This window comes from Lathyrus oleraceus, chromosome 7, assembly GCF_024323335.1.
Source record: "Lathyrus oleraceus cultivar Zhongwan6 chromosome 7, CAAS_Psat_ZW6_1.0, whole genome shotgun sequence".
Classification (NCBI taxonomy): Eukaryota; Viridiplantae; Streptophyta; class Magnoliopsida; order Fabales; family Fabaceae; genus Lathyrus; species Lathyrus oleraceus.
This window is the reverse complement of record NC_066585.1, coordinates 539800125-539814611: the sequence shown is the minus strand read 5'-3', so window position 1 is coordinate 539814611 and position 14487 is coordinate 539800125. Positions and strand designations below refer to the sequence as shown.

At 34.1% G+C, this 14487-nt stretch overlaps 2 protein-coding genes across 2 annotated transcripts; both read right to left on the bottom strand.

Annotated features, from left to right (window-relative positions):
* Positions 1-880: 880 nt before the first annotated feature.
* LOC127104871 (chaperonin CPN60-like 2, mitochondrial) lies at positions 881-9037 on the bottom strand. The gene is made up of 14 exons (XM_051042016.1): positions 8821-9037; positions 8648-8728; positions 8430-8535; positions 8176-8248; positions 7891-8095; positions 3113-3189; positions 2972-3040; positions 2808-2885; positions 2008-2103; positions 1830-1929; positions 1490-1593; positions 1269-1374; positions 1078-1155; positions 881-987 (listed from the first exon to the last, which is right to left on the bottom strand). The coding sequence occupies exons 1-14, from the start codon at positions 9035-9037 to the stop codon at positions 881-883; spliced, it is 1497 nt and encodes a 498-aa protein (XP_050897973.1).
* Positions 9038-9214: 177 nt separating this feature from the next.
* Positions 9215-10882, bottom strand: LOC127104870 (zinc finger BED domain-containing protein RICESLEEPER 2). The gene has a single exon (XM_051042015.1). The coding sequence runs from the start codon at positions 10880-10882 to the stop codon at positions 9215-9217; it is 1668 nt and encodes a 555-aa protein (XP_050897972.1).
* Between the last annotated feature and the right edge of the window lie 3605 nt (positions 10883-14487).

The following is a 14487-nucleotide window of genomic DNA, read 5'->3' as shown; positions in this document are numbered from 1 at the left end:
TTAATAAGCCAAACAAAATGACAACTTGCATTAACTACTTCTCATAACAGGGCTTTTTTTCCCTCAATAACAGAACTTTTCTAAAACAGAAAAAATTGAAACAAAAACAGTTCATTTAAAGGAAACAACTATTTTAATCATGAAAACTATAAATACAAGAAGTTTTTTTTTAAGGAAGCACAATCATTGAAATCTATATTTCAATGCATTTACTCACTCAGTTTAATTATTTTATTGAAAGTATTTTGCCTTATAATCATGACTTTTAGAAGTGAGATTATATTGATAGCGACTAAGACTATCTTCAATGATGACTTTTTAACCCTAACGAAAATGTTAAAAGCCACTAACCATTCATATTAGAGTTACTCTGCATAAGAGTTGTTTGGTTACTTATCCTAATTTAGAGACACTTCAAATAAGTGTTGATTTCTATATGAATAATTTATTTATATATAGTTTATAGTAGGGGTGGACGACGGTCGATTATGGGTGGGTTCGGGCCCGAAATAGCTAATCCGAGCTAATCCACGGTTGAAAAAGTTAAATTCAGTTTCACCCAAAACTAAATTCGGTTTTATCGGTTGATGGATTATCGGTTTATACGGTTCATTCGGTTGGGTTGAATCGGTTTGGACCAATAAATTCTAACATGAATTCTATCATTCCTATAACACTAATCACATGAATACTCATTAAACTTCATCCTATATAATTAAAAGAATTAATAAACCATAAACTATTTTCATTATATTACATTTTCATCATCATCTAAGTGATAAAGTATTAGCATTATATTACAATTACATTATCATTCAAGTAATAACCTAATATACAAGTTCATTATAAGCCAAAATATTCTCAACATATTTAAGAAAAGTTAGTAGTCCAAATCATCCATATCTGCCACCCTTTGAGGAGGTTTGTTTTTATCACTCATATTTTCTACAATAGATGTCTCGGTTGTCATCAGTAACAACGCTACACAGCAATAGAGCAAAAACTAGTTTAACATATAGTAATGTGTGAAATATAAGCAGAGAAAAAATTGCATTGTAAGATATATATGATTTTACCTGGCAGCATCTACCAAAGTTGTTCTAACAACTTTAACAGGATCTACAATCCCAGCCTTCACCATATCAACATAAGTTCCTGTTTTAGCAGAATAAGCACCATAGTTAAACAACCTTCTTTTTACTACAGAATCATTTTTAATGTTAAGGTATCATAAACAATACAACATCACATCCTTCACTGTTACTAACCTTTAGCAGCATCGAAACCCAAATTAAGATTATCTTGTTCCAACAATTTGTTGTCAATTAAAGAACCATCAAAACCAGCATTTGCAGCTATTGTAAATGTAGGTGCCTGTGACAAGTCATAAGCATTGTTGGAAAAAATGGAAATTTTTTGAGGTAAAGAAGTGAAAATAGAGAAGGGTCTATATGTGACAAAAAAAGAGTGTGAAGTAAACATCACAAACCTTGAGTGCATACTGAATAATCTGTACTCCTCTTCTCTCATCCTCGTTTTTAGTTTCAAGATTCTCCAAGACTTTGCTAGCATATAAGAGAGCAACTCTGCCACCTGGATAAAACGCTTACATACCGACTTTTAATAGATAAACAAGGAATCAAATAATGTGAACAAGAATATGAAACAGATGATTTAGGCAAAATCAGGGTGAGATGGTGAATTTTACCAAATTCAGTGGCACCAGGATTTTGTTAAAGCTCCAAAGTGTAACTTAGTCAAAATCATGGTGGCTCGATGTGATTCTGACAAACTCACCGTGATTCTAAACATGCACGAAATTGAGTTACCTGGAACAATACCCTCCTCCACAGCTGCTCTAATGGCATTTAAAGCATTAGTTACCCTATCTTTCCGTTCTCCAACTTCTGCCTCACTAGCCCCACCAACCTGTAGATATTTAATCCATAGATAAATACTACAACTTAAACATCACAAACTAGTGGTTTTTAAGAATGAATGACAAACTTTGAAAACAGCAACACCGCCGGAGAGTTTTGATAGCCGTTCTTGTGCCTTTTCTTTATCAAATGTTGCAGAACTTCTCTCCATTGCTTCCCTTAGCTGCACAAAGTTATAACTTAAGAACCGGTAATATTTTTATTTAAATCAAAGTTCTGTGATAAATTCATACATAGAAATAAAATCATTTGGCTTAATGGCAATTTTTTCAAGATCAAAAGAAAGTAAGAGTAAAAATTTAGGGCTCGTTTGATTGAGTTTTGATTTTCTATTTTTAAAAATGATTTTATAAATCAGTTTTAAAAAATTGTTTTTAAAAAAACTAATGGAATAAAATCTGTTTGGTAGCTCTGTTTTTAAAAATCGTTTTAAAAATTTTAAAGTTAAAAACTTGTTTGGAGAAATTGTTTTTGGTTTCTAAAATCTAAAAATTGAAAAAATTTATAGTTTTTAAAAACTATTTTATAAATCAATTTTAAAAGAGTTTTGAAGAAAAACAATAAAATAACATGTTTGGTAATTCTACTTTTAAAAATCGTTTTAAAAAGTATACCACTTTTCCTTGATTTTTCCTCATCATAATTTCCAAAACTAAAAACCAAAAACCAAAACCTCTAAAACCTGTTTTAGTTTTTTAGTTTTTAAAACTCTCAATAGAGAATAGTTTTCAAAAACAATTTTATAAAATTAGACTACCAAACAAATTTTCTTATTTTCAAATTTTAAAAACTAAAAAACAGTTTTACAAAATCAAATCAAACAGGCCCTTAGTACTTTAAAAAACCAAAAAAAGGGGGAAAAGATACATGCACACATCTATCTTCAATAAACTTCTTATCCCCACCACCATGTAGAACAATAGTATCATCAATGGTGACAGTAATCTGTTGCACATTGAATTAGATGTTTCTGTAGCATTGTAACATAATAGAAGAAACAAAGAACAGTTATAATGGTTCAAGCCACATGCCTTTTTTGCAGTGCCAAGCATTTCAGGTCGGACTTTGTTGAGAGCTATGCCGTGCTCTTCTGTGATAACCTGTTTTCAAATTCATTGTGATCATTTTCAGCATAATATGCAGTAATCCACAATTCCATAAACAGTACAAACCTTCCATGCTTTTGCAGCAAAGATCGACGAACCGGCTGCGTAGGATGAATAGTTAAAACCAGATCCACACTCTGATTCTTCAAAGCATCAAAAACCACTTCAGGACTCTTGTTAAGCTCAGTCACAAGCCTCTTAAAAGTCTCTTCAATATCAGACTCAGTGTAACACCTCAAAATTTGCCCTCCTCTCTTGGGACTAGCTTAACATATTGCATTTCATTTTTAGGGCATTAGTCATTGCATCTTTGCATATCATGTGAAAATAAAATAAGTCATCCTCTAAAGTCTTTCTCAGAAGATAGAGAGGTTAAGAGATTCATGCCTAAGGGTCTCATAAATTGATCACCAGCCATCTGAGGGTTTGTGCTTCAATTAGGGTTTTCTTAGTTCTTCAAGGAGGTTGAGCATTATCTTTATTGCAAGGGTACATCATCATCATTATGGTTATGCCATCCTTAAAGGTTTCAGAATTCATGCTCAGATTCTTTGGGATTAGGGTTTTGACCTCTGGTCAACCCTAATCAGTGATATTCTACTAGTCAGGGATTTTCAAGGAGATGAGGTCTTTCTTGAGAAGGAGATCATCATATGATTTTATTGAGCTTGTATAAGCTAGGGTTTCATTTTGGAGCCATTTCATCAAGTGGTTGAGGCTCAAAGTCATCTGAGCATGTTCAAGTCATCTGGGCCCCCAGAAAGTCAACTGTGCAAGAACTGAGGGCTAGGAGGTGGAGAAATGAGTTTCAACATCTCATTCATGTTCAAAAGAGGCTTATCCATCATGTCAAATGCATATCTTGAAGAATTTGAGGTCAAATCAAAACTTTTCAAAAATGGAAAGTGACCTATAATTGAAAGTTTCCCAAAATGGAAAGTTTTTGATTCAAATTCAACTTGATCTTGCATCATCAAAGAAGATTCAAATGAAATTTTTTCCAACATGAGAGTTGAAGATCTCTCTATCCCATTTCCAAAAAGTCCAAGATCATAAATTTATGATGAATGGTTGGGGAGATATGGTCCAATCATTGTCAAGAATGCATGAAACTTCAAATGGCCATAACTTTTGATTCATAACTCCAAATTTGGTGGTTCTTTTTGCAAAATGCTTGTCATGACATGAAGTTTCCAAACACATCCATCACATTGCATGAAATTTGAACATATGATCATTTGTGCATTCAAGTCAATTTTGGAGGGAAAATCATAAATTTGAAATTGGTGCATCATGGGAACAAATGACCATTGCTAACATGTGCATGGGAAGATTTTGAGTGAAAATGAGCTCCCATATGGTACTGTTCACGTTTGGAATTGCCATGCACCACCAAATTTCCAATTTTTGCCATGCACCCTTATCTTGCTTAACTCTAATTAACTTTGATTAATTTTAATTAAAATGAGATTAGCACATGGTATATATACATAATTATAATAGAATTTGGAGGGGTTAATCACAATTCACATTTCTAGATCCAAAATTCTCTCTCCCTCCAAAACTTTCTTCAAACCAAAATTCAAATTTCTTGAACATAACACTTGTTTTTTTGTTGGAGATTCATGATTAGTGAGTTGATTATAGTGTGAATCAAGTGTTGGTTTGTGGAATTCGTGCAAAAATCAAGTGGTTGAAGCTCATGAAGTTGAAAATGGAAATTCAAGTTTAAACTAGATCTACAAGTTTCCAAGCTTCCAATTCATCATCAAACATCATATCAAGTATTCTGGAGTGGATTAGAAGCATCTGGAGCTTTAAATCACGCAAAACAAGCAACTGTTCTTCAAGAGGTCACATTTTTTATCCTCTTAATTCTCTGTTTTATGTACATAATCTTGTAGATCTTGTTGTGGTGAGAATTCTGATATAAATTTTGTGGAATTTGGATGAAAATTGAGTGAGATATGATGATTTCAAGTTTAGATCTAGAAACTTCTTTGCTTCGACTCAGAAAATCCATGGAGATTTAGGCTTAGATAATATGATATTTGAATTCTACATTGAAATAGCTTTCCAACGATATATAATTTGTAAAATTCTGAGAAAATCTGGAAATTCTGGAAAAAGCTTGCATGAACATTCATGGTGTTCATCTTCATCTTCATGAAGAAGATGAAGATCTTCATCTCTGGTTCGCTAGGGTTCTAGCATGAAGAACACGCGCCCAGGCCTATTTAATCCATGGTCCTCACTTCAATTCCTGCTTCAGGCGTTTTTTGGAATTTATTTTTCACTTTTGCCATGTTATGCCATTTTTATTTCACATTTTTTCATCAACTTGTAAAACTCATAACAAATTGAAAAATGCATCAAATCACTCCCAATTTTTTGCATAATGATCTTTAGAATGTCTAGTTTTTTATGATCATAAGTTTAAAAGTTGTGCACGGCTGGAGTTTTGATGGTGTTATAATCTTTGACCATAGGTGCATCTGTGACCTTGCCTTACTCTTTCCTTTGTGAAATGCTTGATTTTAATCCAATGGACTTGAAATTTTACATACTGATTCTAGACACATTTATGGATGTTTTAGGATTGGTTTGGTATTTTTCCCATTTACCATTTCAGTTTTATGCTTGTGTTAACATGTTGTGACAATTTGTGTCACACATTTGGTTGTTCAACTTGTACCATTTAATTTCCATGCCAAATGATCTTGGATGCTTCTGATTTTTTGTATGTTGATCATGTTGAATGTTTTTAATTTTCATGAATTTTTCCAGAATTATTTGAATCATTTCTGTTTTGATTTGAAATTTTCATTCATGATGTCCATATATGAGCCTTGAAATTGCCTTTGACTTCTTTTGATCATGAAATGCATTTGATGATTGATTTTGATGTGAGCTTTTTTAGGACATGTTAATATATGTTTAAAGTTACATTGTGTTGAATTTCAGCTCCTCTTTTGAATTTTTTCTTCACCTTTGACCCTAGGCTTTGACCTAGTGGTTTGTTGCTTACATGTGAGCTTTGAATTTCAGGTTTAAGCATCCAAGTTCCATGATTGATGATGCTTCATCATTTGGATGTTGATATTTGCTTTTGATTGCTAACACTTGCTGTTTTGTAGGTTGATGATAACTCATTTGAGTTTGCCTTATGGCTTATGTTTTGTACATTGGGATTGTCTGTTGGTTATTAACTGTTGTCTGTTTGTCTGAATTGTGTACTGACTGGTTTAGCTGTTTCCACAGGTACTTAAGTTGCTTTAAGTTCATTTGAACTTTGCTTGGCTTTGCTTGTGGTTGGAATACCACTTAGGTAATGACCTCTGACTTCATGTAGTCTGGAAGACCTACTGTTATTGGTAGGCACCTGTCTGAAGTCCTCCTTAAGAGGCAATGTTTGTGGTTGTTTAACTTTGTGCCTTGTACATTTAAAGACCTTCTAAGTGAAGAGGCATTGGCAGATACAAGGGATGTGCAATCCATCCCCTGCTATTCAGTTGTGTCATTCATCCTGCTCACACCATTGTGTTGATGCACTTTGAATAAGAACCCAAGATCTTGTTGTGTCAGTCATGTGGAGAAGAGTTCGTACATTCTGAACTCCCACACTTTCTATTTGATTCAAGCTCTCCCAGGCCAGGGATAAGAGCTATGAGGCATAACCCTCATCTCCATTTCATCTGCTTCACCCTAACTCTCAATGTTAGGGTTAAGAGCTAAAAACACCCCATTCCAGTTGGCTTGTTTCTACAGCCTAGCCTTGTATGAGCCAATTGTTTGCATATAGTGTGTGTGCTTGCTTTATTGTGCTTGTGTTTGCTTTTGTGCTGCTTAGGCTAGCTTGCTTCCTGTGCAAGTTAGGATAGAGACTTCAACATAGGGATCGTATGCATGACAACTTCTAGGCTCGAGTTGTAGTCTCCCTAGTAGCTTGTTATCTCCCTTGTCTCTGGTTAGGTTAAAAGTTCTTTCCCTGTTAAGGGGAACTATGTCGCCCTGATCCTCATACCAGATGAGGTACGTATGCAGGAGATGAGCAGATCTCTCCGGGCGCCCTTTTTCTTTTTTTACCCTTTGTGTTGTGTTGGAGTCCGACATAAGTCCAGCGATTGGCAGTTGGTTTCTTGTGTTTGCTTCTTTGTTTGGAGTCTGACGTAAGCCCAGCGATTGGCAGTTGGTTTCCTGTGTGTGTTTTGTTGGTTCGGAGTCTGATGTAAGTCCAGCGATTGGCATTCGGTTTCCATGTTTGCCTGTTTGTGTGGAGTCTGACGTAAGTCCAGCGATTGGCAGTCGGTTTCCTGTTTGTGTTTTGTTTGGCGTGCGTTAGCCGAGCTACGAGTGCTCTGATTCTTCTCTGGTCAGAGAAGATACGTATGCATAGGATGCGATGTCCTAGCGAGCACACTTTCCCCTGTCCCCAAACTACGTCGACTCTGATGTCTGTGTCTGACAGACTACGTAGGCCCATGATGCGATATCCTGCCGAGTCCCCGCTTCCGTCTTCTTCCATCCTCTCATCTGTTTATTCCAGTGTGCGTGCATTCTTTGAGCAGTTATTTAGCAACCTTATTCTTTCCTTATGAGCATGGATCTCGTCGAGTACGACGGACGTGAGGGGTGCTAATACCTTCCCCTTGCGTAACCGACTCCCGATCCTTGCAATCTCCGGTCGTAAGACCATTTCCTTTCCAGGTTTACTTCGAGCGTTTCCTTTCCCTCTTTTGGGATAAATAACGCACGGTGGCGGCTCTGTTTGTTTGTTTTTCCCACCGGTTGTTTTTCGCGGATGCGACACTCAGTTATCGCATAATTTTCATCACCAAAATCACCTTTCTTCAACAACTTAATCCTCCTCCTATACGCAATCTGAACTTCCTCCGCCAAATTCGCCAAATTAAGCATGTGCGAAAACGATTTCGCTATAACAATCGAATCTCCAACATCAAGACCAGTCAACATATTCCCAAGCTCCTCCAGCTTCTCCGGCTTATGCTCCCCTTCATACTCTGCCGATAACTCATAACAATCTTGAACCTATCAACCATCAAATCATTCAAATCACAAAAAAAATCTTAGCCACAAGTTCATAAAAAGAAAGATTTAACAGAAATTACAGTTTGTCTGATATCTTCGCCATGCAAATCCTGAAGAATGTCAAGGAATCGATCCAACAACAAAGCATCATACCTTCATGTGAGGATATTGGTTGATATATTATCACAAAAAAAATAACTGTTGAGGATATTAGCTGATAGATAAGCTGATTATCCATAATAATCAGTAGCCCAAAATAAGGTCATTTTCACAAATGACTCCAAAAAAAAAACTGAAACAAAACACAAAAATATATTAATACATGTAAAAAAACATAGATATAAGTAAATCAAATGAAAAAATACAAAAACCACAACCATCATCAAAATAATCAGTAGCCCAAAATAAGGTCATTTTCACAAATGACTCCAAAAAACAAACTGAAACGAAACACAAAAATATATTAATACATGTAAAAAACATAGATATAAGTAAATCAAATGAAAAAATACAAAAACCACAACCATCATCAAGTATGTGATTGAGATGAACCAGCAACTGGTTCATTTCCGTTTCCAACAGCATCAGATCCATCACCAGATGTTGATCCACTAGTAGAGGGACCACCAAATTCTGCATAAAATTAAACAAAAACCAAATAATTAAATCAAAACCAAAGCCAATACATTAATACACTATATACTCATATTCAAATATTTACATACCTGAAACAATAGTGGCAGACAACTTAAATTCTTCATTTATATTCAAGTCCTTGAATTGACTAAGTGTAGGTTTCAACCAGTCTTGTGCACAAATCAAAGCCTCTGCCATTTCAGGGGTTAGTAAACTTCTATATGTATCTAGAACTCTGCCCCCGGTACTAAACGTGCTTTCAGAAGCGACAGTGGATACTGGACTAGCTAAAACATCCTTCACCATTTTTGATAAAATAGGGTATCTACAAGTGTTTTGTTTCCACCACATAAGGATGTCAAAGTTAAAATCATCGACACAATTATCATCTAGATACCTCTCAAGATCATTTTTTTATCTATTGAATCTTTTTGTTTAAGGTGCTCTTTAAAAGCTTCAACCCTTGCAAAATGAGATGGAACTTCAACATTCACCATCGCCAAATGAACCACCCTCATTAGGACTAGTAGAGGGTCCATGTTGCTTTTCATGTATACCCTTGTACCAATTGAATAGTTTAAACAACTCCTTTTTTATCACATTAATCATATTAGTAAAAGGCACCGACTCGCCATTATACATATCATTAAAACACCACTCTACATATCCTAACTTGTATCTAGGGTCAAGAATCACACCAAAATAAATAAACTTGTCGATGTTTTCAATTTCCCCCCAATATTTGTCATACTTCTTCTTCATTTCATATCCCATTGAGGCTAAAATTGTGTTCAAGTTCATGGATGATCTTTTAAGCTCACAATGTATTGAAGCTAGTTGGTGGAATGACTTATGAAGGGATACTTGTTTTGACGAAGAAAATTCCATAGTAGCATCATAGAAAATTTTGAAAAAACTTACTAGACACCTAACATTCTCCCAATCATTAAGAGTAGGGGGGCCAACTAATCCAAAAAATTCCAAATAGCTAAAATCTTCACCTTCCATTTTCTCAAATGCTGCTTGATACTTTTCAGCAGCATCTAGCATCAAATAACATGAGTTCCACCTTGTCAGAACATCTAGACAGAGAAGTTTCTTGCAATTAATTCTATCAAACTCAATACATTCTTTGAACTTTGTAGATCTTTGGGGTGATGACCTAACAAATCTAACAGCATTTCTAATGGCAGAAATGGATAAATCATTCTGTTTTAAACCATCACGAACCACCAGATTTAAAATGTATGCACAACAACGAAGATGAAAGAAAGATCCATCACTCATTAAACCACCCATATTATCAATCCTCTTCTTCAAATAAGCAACAACTACATCATTAGATGTTGCGTTGTCCACAGTGATTGTTGACACATTCCTTATTCCCCATTCCCTTAAAATCTCTTTAACTTTTCTACCAATTGTCTCACCCTTATGATTAAGAACTAAACAAAAACTTAGAATCCTATTTTCATACTTCCAATCATTGTTAATGAAGTGTGCAGTTAGGGTCATATAACTAAGATTCTGAATGGATATCCAACAATCAGTGGTTAAGGCTACCCTATTGCAATCAGATTTGAAATAACCTTTCAATCTTGCTTTTTCATCAACAAAAAGTTGAAAACAATCCCTCACCACAGTTCTCCTTGATGGAATAGTTAATTGGGGTTGTAATTGTTTGCATAACAACTTAAAGCCTTCCCCTTCAACTACCCTAAAAGCATGTTCATCTAGGATCACAAAGAGAGCAATAACCTTCCTACAAGCTGCCAAATTAAATCGTTGGCTTGCGGCAACCAAGCCACCACCCTCTCCACCGGCAAAGGAGAGGGCAGTTTGAGTAGGATCATTTTGTGGCATCTTGGTACATACTTTTGTATGAGCAAGCATGTTAGATGTCCCATGGGTTTTTGGATCACACAAATATTTCTTATGACAGTGTTTGCAAGCAGCTACGGCTTCAATTTTATTAGGCAATTTAATAAAATGGTCCCAAGCAGGAGAGGATTTCCTAGGACCATTAGCATTTTGTTTTCTCTTCTTTCCAAGTGGAGGAAGTCCAACAACATGAATTTCATTGGCAACAACATCAGTTGCACCAACACCAGATGTTAATGAAGAAGGTTGGTTTTGAGTAACATTCTCCATTACTGAAAATTAATGAAGATTATAATCAACACACAACCAACATCATCAACTCGTTAAGTGTTTATAGGCTTAGTTTCAAAGTTTGTTAATCTTATTTTTATGTAGTCATATGTATACTCTTATTTTCATGTAGTTGTTTCTACTACATTTCTAATGACTTAAAGGACCTATTACCTAAAAACTTAATAAGGCATACAAAACAAATGGAGTTACTGTTATTATGCAAAATATTCAACATGATATATCGACTTAGGCATACAAAACATACATAAAATAAACTAAACTTACTGTTATTATGCAAATTTCCAGCTCCTTGTATTTCTCCAGCTCCTTGCATTTCTACAGCCTCTTCCATATCTCGATAAAAAACAAAACAAATGGAGTTATTAAAACAGTATATAAAAGATTAAAGCTCTTAAAAACATAAACAATGATCTAACCTTTCATTAACTCAAAGAACTCTTGAAATTACAAAACCTGAAAATACAAAATCTGAAATCAAGAACAAAGAAAGACTTAGTGTTTAGAAAGCAAATACGAAAACAAAAGAACGCGATTAAGAGGGATAAAGATACAAATGATTCTCTGCTTAGTGATGATGAAGGAGGAAAGGACAGTGATGACGGCGGAGGAGAGACATAGATAGCGATTTTGTTTTACTTTTGGAGATGAAGCAAGGTGACGACGCTAAAGCTTTAGGGTTCAGAGGGGTGGACGGAGCTTTAGGGTTCAGAGAGGTGGACGACGCAAGCTTTAGGGTTCAGAGGGGTGGACGGCGCAAGCTTTAGGGTTCAGGGTGGACGGCGCAAGCTTTGGAGGAGAACCCTGATTTTTTTGGGCCAAAATTCTACTGGGTGTCATAAAATTGGGCTGGGCATAAGATAGTAATGGATTATGTTTGAATATAATATCGGTCGGGCTCAGATTTTGTTGGGCCAAAAAAACAAAACTGAACCCGACCACACACACCCCTCTGAACCCGTTTGCAACACCCGTCCAACCCGTCAAACCGAATTAACCCGACCCGAAACAGCATCCTGCAACCGGTTCGGTTGGTTATTCTCGGATGGTTTTTTCTTGTCCACCCCTAGTTTATAGTCCTTCTTTTATCTACTTTGATATAGTTGGTCAAGATGTATCGACAATCTTTTAGAAAAGACTAGTCAACAAAGTTGGAAGAGGTATTCTAGACATATTGATGACAAGCTCTCATGTTATATTATAGTTTTATGATTTTTAGCAATAATTGAGATATCACATAGAGTTGACAAAGAGAAATAAATGAAGATTTTTGAAGCGAAGACAAAAAAAAATTCTTCGGTCAAAATCACGTTTAGATAGCATTGTGACACGATTTTAAAGAAATCATGGTGCAATTGGAAGCATCGTGGCATGATCTTGTGTTCAATCACATGATGTTAGATGGATTAATGAAGGAATCGTGGTGCAATTGATTAGGGTCGTGGTCCGATTTGACCGTGTTTGAAACCTAGTATAAAGGACAAACTCAATTCTAAAAAAGGATTCGAAATTTGAGGATATCATAAACGGCCGCAAAGTTCTAAAGGATAAAGATTAATGTTTCTACACCATTGAAGTTCATGTTTCATTTGTAATTCTTGTATAATTTCTCAAACTCGTTGGTTATGGTTACTTATTCTATGAGTAGTTACATTCTTATTGATTAAGCCTTTAGATGAATTTATTTTTATCTATTTGAATTATGTAATTGTTGAATACCATTCAATAAAATTGTAATCCTAATATTATATTTAGTTAAATTTGCGTGTAAATCTTTTATATGTTGAGGAATGTATGAATTGAATTCAAGTGAAAATTGATTATTTACCACAACTTTTGAAACTCGATCTATTGTTCAATTAATAATTATTTTAGACATATTAAATTATTCATTTGTGATAATATAAATTAACTTTCAATAAAACATTTTTTGATTTCGAATTCATTTAAGACATTTAGAGGATGTAATTAAAATAGAGGGTTATGGGCCAATATATTGGTAATACCTAATTTGTTAATTCATCGGTGTACTAGAAAAACAATTTTAGGAATAAATACAGTTACCAAATAGTGAAAAATAAAATTTTTTGAAAGGCTTTTTAATCATTGTTAAGTTTAATCTATTTTATTCTCATATCTGCAAACCAAATACTTATGTAAAACGTCCAATTTAACATTCTTAGCATGATAGTATTGATTAGTCGAAATTGGAACAATCCCTGTGAATAAAATTTTAAATTTATTATTTGACGATAATTTAATGCACTTGTTAAATTATGCACCTTGTATAAAACAACTTTCAAATCACCAAAAAGTTTTATGCTTTTTCATATGGTCTATGGAAAATCATGTCATTTTCTAACAGAATTAGAACATCAAGCATATTGGAATATAGAATTTTGAATGTTGATCGGTTAACAACAAAGAAGTCAAGACAAGTCTAAATCCATGAGTTGAATAAACTAAGACTTCAAGCTTATGAGTCCTCTAAGATGTATAAACAAAAAATTAATAATCAAAAGTTACTATGACAAAAGGATAACCAAAAGACAGTTCATACCAAAATAACAAGTAGTATTAGTGTTTAATTCTACATTAAAAATATTTCTTGAAAAATTGAAGACCAGATGGTCTAAATCATTTGTAATTAAAGATGTTAGACCTAATGGGGCTATAGAATTAGTAGACTCAAACTCAAATGGATAATGAATTTGTTGGAAATTATGGACAATCAATGTCTATGAGAGTGTTCTAATATGACAAGAAGTGTGCAATTTAGTTAATGACCATAAATGCATGAAATGGTGCATAATATAATCATAGACGAACCATTGCAAACTTACGATGAAAATGTGTTGTTTTATCAAGAATTACAACCTTGTGAAACAACACATGCATGACATATAAATACACTATTCAGAATTCAGAAAAAGATAACAAAAAACATACATTCTCTTCACTAAAATTTCAGATACTCTTTCATATATTCGAGTTTTTATCGGTCTTGTGCAAACTCACGTATATGCTGAATTATCATGTGTATTCTTACGTTCCAACTCTAAGACATTTGAGATTATTTGAAATACTTTTAAAAAAAATGATTTCGTTCACGATTCTAACTTCAATCCATTTTGATTGCTAACAATCTTAAAAGTATTACAAATAATGATATTTGAGACTTTCTTTTCCATAATCAAAGGAAAGAATGAAAAACAAATTGAAATGGAAGAACAAGAGAAGAAATCAGCATTATCTATCCGGATACGATTTATTATTTTTATAAAAAAAAATTGAAACTAATATGAAAACATGTGACTAATACATATATTTGTGATGTTTCATATAAATTTTATGCAAATTAAAATATATGTAGCATCCTATAATTTTTATGTGCACGTCAATGAGTACTTGTTTTCTTCCGTGCATCATTTTTCTCTTATAAAATTGCACTGTGTTGGTATATATAGTGCCGAAATTGAAAGTTATATGAGAAAATTTTCATGTACAGCTTGAATGCATCACATAAATGTATGGTTAGAGTATATACAATTCGTATAATTCATTGCTATAGTAAATATGGTTTG

What these genes read in the sequence shown, in the direction of transcription:
- LOC127104870 (XM_051042015.1), bottom strand. Translation starts at nt 10,882, where the DNA reads ATGGAGAATGTTACTCAAAACCAACCTTCTTCATTAACATCTGGTGTT.
- LOC127104871 (XM_051042016.1), bottom strand. Translation starts at nt 9,037, where the DNA reads ATGGTGAAGGATGTTTTAGCTAGTCCAGTATCCACTGTCGCTTCTGAA. An exon ending in GCGAAGATATCAGACAAACT is followed by an intron (nt 8,096 to 8,175) that starts GTAATTTCTGTT and finishes GATGGTTGATAG; the next exon opens with GTTCAAGATTGTTATGAGTT. An exon ending in GATTAAGTTGTTGAAGAAAG is followed by an intron (nt 3,190 to 7,890) that starts GTGATTTTGGTG and finishes GATGCTTTGAAG; the next exon opens with AATCAGAGTGTGGATCTGGT.